This window comes from Panthera tigris, chromosome C1, assembly GCF_018350195.1.
Source record: "Panthera tigris isolate Pti1 chromosome C1, P.tigris_Pti1_mat1.1, whole genome shotgun sequence".
NCBI lineage: Eukaryota > Metazoa > Chordata > Mammalia > Carnivora > Felidae > Panthera > Panthera tigris.
The window spans coordinates 11,994,956-12,004,987 of record NC_056667.1 but is presented as its reverse complement, the minus strand read 5'-3'; the positions used below and the strand labels follow the sequence as shown (position 1 = coordinate 12,004,987).

At 62.1% G+C, this 10,032-nt stretch overlaps 1 protein-coding gene across 1 annotated transcript; it reads left to right on the top strand.

Annotated features, from left to right (window-relative positions):
* The first annotated feature begins 3,579 nt into the window (after nt 1–3,579).
* On the top strand, nt 3,580–9,554 carry MFAP2 (microfibril associated protein 2). The gene is made up of 9 exons (XM_042996154.1): nt 3,580–3,645; nt 5,879–5,954; nt 6,990–7,079; nt 7,307–7,333; nt 7,437–7,517; nt 7,631–7,675; nt 8,474–8,561; nt 8,751–8,824; nt 9,066–9,554. The coding sequence occupies exons 2-9, from the start codon at nt 5,918–5,920 to the stop codon at nt 9,167–9,169; spliced, it is 546 nt and encodes a 181-aa protein (XP_042852088.1). The 5' UTR covers nt 3,580–3,645; nt 5,879–5,917; the 3' UTR covers nt 9,170–9,554.
* The last annotated feature ends 478 nt before the right edge of the window (nt 9,555–10,032 follow it).

Here is a 10,032-nt window from a genome sequence, read left to right as displayed (position 1 = left end):
CACCATCAACCTGGAGCCCGATGCAGGAACTCAGGAACCGTGAGACCGTGACCCGAGCCGAGATCCAGAATCAGAAGCTCCGAGGCTTAACCGACTGTGCCACCCAGGCGCCCCTCCAACAAGCATTTTGTACGCATCGTCTTTTAATCCTTACGACTGCGGCATCTGATTCCCCTTTTGCAGATAAGGAGACTAAGGTTCAGAGGTCACACAAGTTGCCGGAGGTGGGGCCAGATCGCCTTGACTCCAGTACCCGCTTGCCACGCTCCTGTGCCAGCGCCGAGGAGGCATCTGACTGGGGCAGTTCCCTCCTATCCACCACCCCCCCCCCCCCCAGCATCCTGGGCCGTGTTTGTGGTCCAGGCTCTGAGCCCACGTCTCCCAGCCCGAACCACGTGCACTGTCCCCGGGGGAAGGGTGGGTGCTTCTGACCTCATCCCATCAGTGGGACCCTGGCCAAGCCCCACTCTGGAGATGTAACTCGGTCATCCGAGTGCTGGGCAGAAAGGAGTGGGAAAGAAAGACTGCTTCCTGCCCTCCAGAAGCCCCCCGCCAACCTCATTCCTGGGAGTCCTGGGACCATCCCTGGCCTCCCCTTACAGGAACCGAGTAAATGTTGAATCAAACTGAGCAGAAAGGATGTGGGGTGTGAAAAAGCAATTTTCTTTTTTTTCAGAGTAGAAATTTGTTTTTGTTTTTTTTTATTATTTTAATCTTTATTTTTGAGAGAGTGAGAGAGAGAGTGAGAGCAGGGGGGGAACAGAGAGAGAGGGAGACACAGAATCTGAAGCAGGCTCCAGGCTCCCAGCTGTCAGCACAGAGCCCGACGCGGGGCTGGAACCCACAAACCGTGAGATCATGACCCGAGCTGAAGTCGGATGCTTAACCGACTGAGCCACCCAGGAGCCCCTATTTATTTTTTTTTAATTTACATCCGAGTTAGCATGAAAAAGCAATTTTTAAAAAATTTTTTTTTTAACGTTTATTTATTTTTGAGACAGAGAGAGACAGAGCATGAACGGGGGAGGGTCAGAGAGAGGGAGACACAGAATCTGAAACAGGCTCCAGGCTCTGAGCTGTCGGCACAGAGCCCGACGCGGGGCTCGAACTCACGGACCGCGAGATCATGACCTGAGCCGAAGTCGGCCGCTTAACTGACTGAGCCACCCAGGCGCCCCGAAAAAGCAATTTCTAACATGAGGCACATCCACAGACCTCCTGTACCGGGCACGGAGTCGTCAACCAGCAACAGTTCGGGGTGGTGGAGGCTGGAGGACCCGGGGAGAGGCTGGGTTCGAATCCCTCAACCGATTGGTTCACGCATTTATTGGACAGTCATGTGCCAGGCACAGGTGCTGCCACAGTGTACAAAAGAACTTGGCCTAGGGGCGCCTGGGTGGCTGCGTCACTTAAGCGTCCGACTTCGGCTCAGGTCATGATCTCGCAGTTCATGGGTTCTAGCCCCGTGTCGGGCTCTGTGCTGACAGCTCACAGCCTGGAGCCTGCTTTCGATTCTGTGTGTGTGTGTCTCTCTCTCTCTCTCTGCCCCTCCTGTGCTTTCTCTCTCTCTCTCTCTCTCAAAAAAAAAAATAAATAAATAATAAATAAATAATTTAAAAAAAAAAAGAACTTGGCCTCTGCACATGTACCTTGTAACCTGGTGTGAGAGGTGAACAGACAGAGCGAATCTCCAAGGTCATGGGAGCACCCACACCCACTACCCGCTCCCCAAGTATCTGCCGCCTCTGCTTGGGTCCTTAGGGCCAGGGGAGTGGGTAGAAGCAGCACAGAGAATCTGGGGGCCAGGACGTGAGAGTGGCAAGCTCTGGGGCCTCTGTTTCCCCTTTTTGTCAAGTGTAGGGAACAGCATTTCTGCCAGGTGTTTCTGCCTCTCCTACCCTAGAGGGACTGTGCCTGGAGCAGGCAAGGGCTAAGGGAGGGCAGGGAGGGCTGTGCTGGCCCCCAGGGCCCCCAGGGCTCCAGGTAGCAGAAGCCCCTGCTATTCGGTGATAGACCCTGGAGAGGGGGTGGCAGGTATTCATTCATTTGCCAAACCAGCACCGGGGAGCAAATGATACACGAGACATATCGAGGTCCTGCCTAATAGGATTTCAGAGTCCAAGGGCTAGGCGGTTGTGGGGTGCCTGACTGGGGGCAAGGAGACCCCCACGTCCTCCCAGCCTGAGCCCCTGCCCCAGGTTCAGGCAGGGCTGAGGACTGGCCCAGAGGCAGGAACCTACCCCACCCCCCACGCGGGCTCTCCCGGGAGAATTGAGTGCACGTTCATTCATTCCGTTAATGTTCACCGAACAGCTGCTCTGAGCCTGGCGCTGTGCCTAATGAGCATCAACGGGGATGAGCGAAAACAGACTTTGTCGCCGTCTTGCTGTCTTCGTGTGGCGCACAAGCTCATGAGCTCCTCTGGGAGAGGAGCAGGATTCACATGGTCACAGACATAGGGCAGCACGACAGCTGTGAGCAGTAGAGCAGAAAGTGCTCAGGGGCGGAACGGGGAGAAAGGGAAGGCTCCCCTGAAGAAGGGAGGGTTTGCTCTATAACCGGGAGGAGGCAGACCTCACCAGGGTTCCAAGAGGAGGAAACAGCTTGAGCAAAAGTCCCGGAGCAGGCAGAGGAAGGGGTTTAGTGAGAGATTACCAAAAGGCCATTGTGGCTGCACGGAACCAGGAGGCAGGGCCAGACGGGAGGGGAAGGGTAGGATCCTTGGGGGCCACAGGGGAATTCAGCCTTGATCCCAGGTACCATGGAAACCAGCAGAAGCTTTAAGCACAAGGGGGCCAGTGTCAGAGGTGGGTCTGGAAGGGCAGGCCCCACTGGGGAAAGCCTAGATTAGAGCTTATTACAGTCCAGGCAAGAACTAATGGTGGCTTACAGCACAGCGGAGAGAGCGGCCCCGTGTGAAAAAGGATTGTGAAGCTGGATTAGAGGCCGGGTGCTGGATTGGACGCAGGGGCTGAGAGCAAGAGAGGAAGCCTGAGTAATGGAAGGGTGCGGGGACTGCTCCCTAGACGGGAACCTCTAGGACAGCCAGGTCTGGGGGAGGGTCAGGGGTCATGAATTTGGACTTGGATCCTTGGAGACATGCACGGGGCCAGGCCTGGTAGCCTGTGGCCCGAGGTCTGCAATGCAGGTTATGGAAGCCAGCCCCCCGCCTGGAACTGGCTAAGAATACCCAGAAGGCAGAGCCAGAGAGGCAGGAGGGAAAGCAGGCCCGGAAGGCTGTCCCGGACGGTAGGAGAAGCCAGAGGGGAGAGCTGAGTCGCGGCGGGTGTATCGCCTTTAGGAGCCTCAGTTTCCTCCTCTGTGAAACGGGGTAACACGTCCTCCAAAACCCACCTCACACTGGACTCCAGCCCAGACGTGCCGAGGAGGCTGGAGAGGCGTCCTGCCCGCCAGAGGTCGGCGCAGACGTGAGGACGGCTCCTGGGGCGCCTCCCCCAGGGCCGCCCCCGAAGCGGGCTGGAGACCCGCACGCACGGCGGGCGGGCGGGGCTCGCGTTAGGACCCAGCGGCTCCGGGGCTGGAGGGCGGGCGCCGGCCCGTCGGGGGCCCGGAGGGGGGCTCAGAGCGGGCGCAGGGGCGGCTCCGCGGGCGGACTCGGAGCGGGCGGCGGAGTGACCCGGCCAGGTAGGCGCGGGCCTGGCGGCGGGAGCGGCAGGGCGGCACTCGGGAGTGGGGGGGAGGGGGTCCCGGGGGAGGTGGGGGGAGGCAGGGGTGTAGGGGTCTGCGGGTCCCCAGGCCTGGGGGCGGCTGCCCGAGTTCCCGAACCCGGGGCCGTCTGAGCAGAGGCTACGAGGACACTTGGGGGGTTTGGGGTCGCTGGGAGGGGGGCCCGTTTGGGGGCGTCGGGGCCGGGGTGGGGGGGGGCTTCCGTTCGCCCCGGGAGGCTGGACTTTGGCGAGTGGGGTGGGGGCGTCGGCCGGAGCCGCCGGGCTAGAGCGGCGGAGAGAGACAAAGGGAGACCCGAGACCGGGAGGGCGTGGGGAGCCGCCGAGCAAGTTCCGTGGCTGATTGTTCCCAGCTGTGCGGCGGCGGCCACATCTGGTCCCCTCCGGCCGCACCGCACCGCGGCTGGCCTCCCCGCGGGGCGGTGTGGGGGCCGGGCTCTGAGTAGGCCCCGCTCATTCCCTCCTGCCCACGAACGCCTCGGGGTGGGGTCCCCAGCTGCGGAAGGGGCCAGAGGGGGGCCGCCTTCTAGGCAGGTCCTGGCCTCCCCCACACCCCAAAATCGACAGTCTAGACAGCAGTGCTTGGAGATGTGGCCCCGGGGGAGGATCCAGGACTCCCACGCCCCTTGCCCTGGGGGCCCCTTGCCCCCAGTAAGCCTGGGCCTGGGTGCCAGACCTTCCAGGGGAGGAAAAGACTCCATGCGGGAGGCTGTGAGGCCTAGGAGGGGCTTTGGGGACAGACAGCCCCCACGCCACCTCTTAAGGCCTCTTAGGCCCCAGCTCAGGGCCTCCTTCTGAGTGGTGACAGCTCCAACTGGCCTGGCTGCCACTAGCCCCGTGGGGACAAGGAGGGGATGATGAGGCCTTGCGGGGGGGAGTTACAGGGAAAGAGCTCCAGGTCTTTGGGTCCCTCCTACTGAGAGAGGGCCAAGGGATTTCGGGATAGGAACACCGGGAGCCCGAGGTCCCCTGCCTCCGGGGCAGCCTGAGTGGTGGGTCTCTTCTCCTCCACCCCACCCCACCCCCACCTCAGTAAGGAAGGGACATGGTAAATGTATGAGCCGGGCAGGGGGTCCCGGAAGGTTCTGGATTGGGAGCGAAGAAGGACAGATGCCCGAGCGTCCTTCCTCTCTCCTTAGACGCCCTGTGGCAGTTAGGTCTCCAGTTAGCCGTCTGGAAGAAGTCCCTTTGTGTGGTGGGAGGGGCCTTCCTGGATGGGTGAGCCCATGGACTCTCTCCCAGCGCTCCAGGCGGAAGGCTGATGCCTGCCCCCCCCCCCCCCCCCCCCCCACTGAGCTGGGACCTGTAGACCCTGCCAAGCCCACTGTGTGGCCAAAGGCTGGAGTTCTTGAACTTCCAGAGCCTGGTGAAGGCTGAGGGCCACTGCCCTCTCCCCCCAGAATTGCGCACACAACACTTGTCATACAGTGTTCAGGGGTTCAGAGCCTCTGGGCTGGGTGACATCACTGTCCCCTCCAGCTCTGCCCTTCTAGGATCCAGAGAATCTCTCCTCAGACTCCACCCTGAGCGTTTCCTGCTGCTGCAGACAAATAGACCTTAGTCTCGTGAGTCTGTGATGAAGACAGCCAGGTCTTAGGAGGCCTGGAGGCCTGGCAGGAGAGGAATCTTCTGGGGGTGGGAGCCCTGCCCGGGCCTGGCTGCCCTTCGGCCCCTGGGGCCCATGCATGCATGTGGTTCCCCACAGAGCAATTGGGAACAGGTGGTGGGGTTGGCAGACGCTGCAGAGTCGGGGCTATGATGGTGGCTGAGAGGGGCTGGGGTCCTGAGGATGGGCCTGGGGTCAAGGGTTTCCATGATCAGTGCGCCAGACACCGGGAGGTGCTGAATCAGAAGCGGGCACGGCTGCGGGCCAGGAGAGCAGAGTCAGAGCTAGCGGGGGGCTAGAAACGTGCCCTCGGTGAGAAGGGCAGGGTGGGTTCCGTCCGCTTGTAAGATCAACTCTGGAGCGAGGTTGGGGGCCTTGTGACTTGGGACCTGAACACCCAGGGGGCCCTCGGGGACAGCAGATGTAGACCCGGCCCCCGCTCCGCCCTACTCCCGGCACTCCCTATGCCTGGCTTCTGTTCCCAGCACCCCCTTCTTCACCGGGCTAGATGCGGGGGAGCAGAGGTGGGCTCCACAGTCCTGGGTGAGTGGGTCCAAGCTACAGCCCGCCCCCCCACCCCCTCCAGCTGTCCTGACACCAGCCCAGACTGCCTCACCGCGTAGCCATGAGAGCTGCCTACCTCTTCCTGCTGTTCCTGCCTGGTAAGTGGCTCCTGGGGTTGGGGGCTCCCCTTGTGTGGCTGGGGGTTGGGAGCTGGCAGTGAGCCTTTATTGTGCCCTGTGGCCAGCACTCAACTCCCCGGTCCCGGGACCTCCTGGACCACAGACTGTACTGGCCAACCCCTCCCAAAGCATGAGCCTCCCCAGCCCTCACCCCAACCCTCCACAGCAGCAGCCAGGCAGGGCTCTGGAGAGTGGGCACACACCCAGGCACCAAGAGTCCGTGCCTTCCCTCCCTTCCAGGAGGAAGCCGATGTGTAGGAGGGGGAGGCGCCCAAGGCAGGGAGTCTGTAGGTCCGGGTTCCAGACCCATTTGGGACCCAACCCCAACCCCAACCCCCTCCCCACCCCCCCACCACCCCCACCATGCAATCTTGACTTTGGAGTGATCCCTATTGGTGAAGTGAGGAGTTATCCATAGGGATTGAAGGCCCTGCCATAGCTAACATTTATTCATTTAACAGATACTGAGTTCCTACCATGTGCCACGCACTGGGCTAGACCCTGGGGTACAATGATGACCTGGGCAGACATACCCCTGCCTTCTTGGTGCCGCCTGTCTAGAGAAGGGAGGCTGCTATATCAAGTAGGCGTGATAAGTGCCAGCGTGTTGAGCATGAGGTTGGAAGTAAACAGAGGAACTGGATGGAGAGGGTGGGTAGGCCGGGGATGGCCTTTGGGCAGAACTGAATTTTTAGCTGAGATCTGAAGGAGGAGAAGTTACCCAGGATCACAGGCCTAGGGAAAGTCGAGTGCAAAGGCCCTGGGGCAGACAGGAGTGTGCTGAGTTCCAGGAACGGCCAGGAGGCTGGCAGGGGAAGACAGGCCAGAAAAGGTCTGTGAGGTGCCCAGGAGCCGGCTCTGTAAGGGCCTCTGTAAGGGTCGAGGAAGGAGTTTGGATCCCTTGGGTTGTAGGATCTTAGGGTCTCACCGGCCTGCCCTTGGGACCTCTACCTGTCCTCCCAGAAGTGCTGTCCTTCCCTGCAGGGCACCCCCTCATGCTTTGCTTCCTCACAGCGGGCCTGCTGGCTCAGGGCCAGTATGACCTAGACTCTCTGTCTCCGTTCCCGGAACACGTCCAGTACACCCACTACAGTGACCAGATAGGTAAGGGCCTTGCCCCCCGCCCAGCCCTCCCCACACCCGGCCACATCATCAAGGCCTGGCTCCCAGGTGTGCACGACGCAGCTGGGGACCAGGTGGGGAAGGGTGGTGGGAGTCATAGGGGGTGGTCCTGGGTGTAGCCGTGACCTCCTGTGCCCCCCGAGACTGGGAGCTCGCCTGCCCCCCCCCCCCCCCCGCCCCCGCAACTTCACATTCATCTTTGTTCTTAGACCAACCGGACTACTATGATTATCAAGGTAAAGGGCTGGGGTGGGGCAGGCGGCGGGGGCGGGCAGCTGAGCGCTGGGGTGGAGAGATGGAGTGGACCCCCTTGTCGCCTGCCCCCCCCCCCCCACTCAGAGGTGACTCCTCGGCCCCCTGCGGAGCAGTTCCAGTCCCAGCAGCAAGTCCGGCAGGAAGTCGTCCTGGCCCCCACCCCAGGTAGGCTGCCGGCTCCTGTCAACCCTGGGAGCGGCGGGTCTGTGCCGGGGCGGGGCTGGTGCCCTGAATGGACCCCTCTCAGTGATGTCTGCCTGCTCCTCTCCTGACACCAGCACCAGGAAATGCGGAGACAGAGCCCACGGAGCCTGGGCCTCTGGGTAAGAGCTTCCTGACAGCTGGAGAAACAGAGGCACGGCCTCAGCAGCGGGGGTAGAGCTGATTGCAGCGCTGATGGGACAGAGACAGACAAGCCTTTTGCGTTTGCCGGGCCGATGGCAGGGTCGGGGGCTTGCAGACAGGCCAGTGCTTTAGGCAACCGCAGGGCCCCCCGGGAAGCTCTGGGAGACGCCCCCCTTGCCCCCCCCCCCCAGTTGGTCGCAGCCTCAGGAAGGGCCCTCCACCCCCAGACACTGGGAAGAGGGAGGGAGCGTGCTGGGGGCTTCCTGCCTGCCTGCCAGCCAGCAGGAGTGGGCGGTGCTCGTGGCCAGCGAGGCAGAGAGGGGACCAGAAGCCCAGGCCAGCTGAGCCAGCCCCCGTGCCGCCCCCACCGAGAGCCGGAGACGGCCAGACCGTGCAGGCTGCTCTCACTCCCGTGAGCTCAGTGTCCGCGTGTGCTCCTCTGAGCCCGGCCCAGTTGGTTGGTGTGGACTTGGGTGACCGTTGTGTGTGGGTGCGGTTGTGTTTGAGCTTATGCCTGTTCAGGTACATGCTTCCAAGCGTTGCAAACTTGCGCGTGTATGCATGTGTTGTATAAAATCGGGCAGCCCTGGGAGCCCCAGCAATGCTGTCTGTGCTTGTGTGTGTGTGTGTGCGCGTGCGTGTGCGTGTGCCCGCGCTGTGCCAGAGGGTGCAGGGTGGACCTAGACCCCGCGATGAGAGCCAGTCTCGGTGGGCATCGTTGGGGGCTACGCCACGCCCAAGCTGCGGCCCCTAGTCTGATCCTGCCCGTCACCCAGACTGCCGCGAGGAACAGTACCCGTGCACCCGCCTCTACTCCATCCACAAGCCCTGCAAACAGTGTCTCAATGAGGTCTGCTTCTACAGGTGAGCACAGGTGGGGTTTGGGGGGCAGGGCAGGCAGCCACAGTGCCCCCCGGCCCGAGGTGGGACTGTAGGGGAGCATGAACCCTGAACTGAACTCCGCTCGGGTGAGCCCAGGCCTAGGGGCGGGGATGCGTGGAGCCCCCCCGGTGGGGTCGGGGGTGACCCCGCCGTCCCGGCTCCACCCCCCAGCCTCCGCCGCGTGTACGTGGTCAACAAGGAGATCTGTGTCCGCACGGTGTGTGCCCACGAGGAGCTCCTCCGAGGTAGGGAGGCCTGCACCCCCAGACCTTCCCCCTCCCCACACCCGCTCGCCGCCCTTCTTCCTGTCCGTCCACCTGGTGTTTATTAAACCCGTGTTCTGCACCACGGCCACTTTCAGGAGGCTCCTGAACTCCCTCCTGGCTGCTTCTCCTCAGAACATTCCCTGTCCCGGGATCGGGAAGGGGCCGATGGTTTCCCATGACCAGCCTCTCCCTGACCCCGACTCCTTGCCCCCCGCAACAGCTGACCTGTGTCGGGACAAGTTCTCCAAATGTGGCGTGATGGCCAGCAGTGGCCTGTGCCAGTCCGTGGCAGCCTCCTGTGCGAGGAGCTGCGGGGGCTGCTAGGGCGGAGCCAGCACCCCAAGCCCTGGGCCTTCCTCAGATCCGGGGCCCTCGGGCCCTGCCTCACCTGGTGCTTTTCTCCCCAGCCTGACATTCCTTTTATCCTGTAAAAAGTTAGTGGACTGTGGCCCTGGGGGTTTGTCTCAGGCCCCTCCCCCAGCCTGTGGCCACCCCTGGGGCACAATGGGGGCTCCCCACGGCCCAGTTTTCGGCCCCGGAGGAGGGGCATCCCAGGCCTCTCGGTGGGACCTGGGCCTCTGATGTGCCTTCTCAGTCCCTCCAGGACAGTCCCCCTGCCCACCAGCCCCTTTGAGGTAGGCTGTGCCCCTCACCCCAGCCGGTCTGCTTGGACTTCCTACAGCTCCCGGGCATAGACCACCTTTGTTTTATACAAAATTAAAATTGTTTTTACAAAAGCTTTGGTCATTTCTCAGTTGGGAGCACAGAGCGGGTGGCCGGGTGTCTCTGACACTGCCTGTCCTCATTGAGAGGCTGCCTGGCCCCTTGGGGAGAAGGGACCGTTCAGGTGACCTGTGGCCTTGCCTCTGCGGTCCCAGTCCTGCCTCCTCACCCACCAGCTTCAGCTGACCCCCCCTCCCCCAGAAAGGTGGATCATGACCACTGTCCCCTCCAGGTCCTGCGTGGGGGGCGGGGGTGGGGCACTGCAGAGGGCTGCGTTGGAAATAGAAGGTTCAGGGATACAGCTTTCTCACTGTCTGGGCTGCTCGGTGAGGGCGTGAGTCCCCTGTCATCAGAGGCATGCAGGCCAAGACGGGAGGCCACCCATGTGGAGGCGCAGAGGTGTTTATAGGGTATAAAGCAGGTCATGGGAGGTGGGCTCTGAGATCCGCCTTTGGGGGGAGGGC

Bases quoted from the DNA above. Each gene is read 5' to 3' on its own strand.
- MFAP2 (XM_042996154.1), top strand. From the start codon at position 5,918: ATGAGAGCTGCCTACCTCTTCCTGCTGTTCCTGCCTG. The intron at 7,676-8,473 runs GTAAGAGCTTCC...CCCGTCACCCAG, and splicing joins CACGGAGCCTGGGCCTCTGG to ACTGCCGCGAGGAACAGTAC. The intron at 8,562-8,750 runs GTGAGCACAGGT...TCCACCCCCCAG, and splicing joins AATGAGGTCTGCTTCTACAG to CCTCCGCCGCGTGTACGTGG.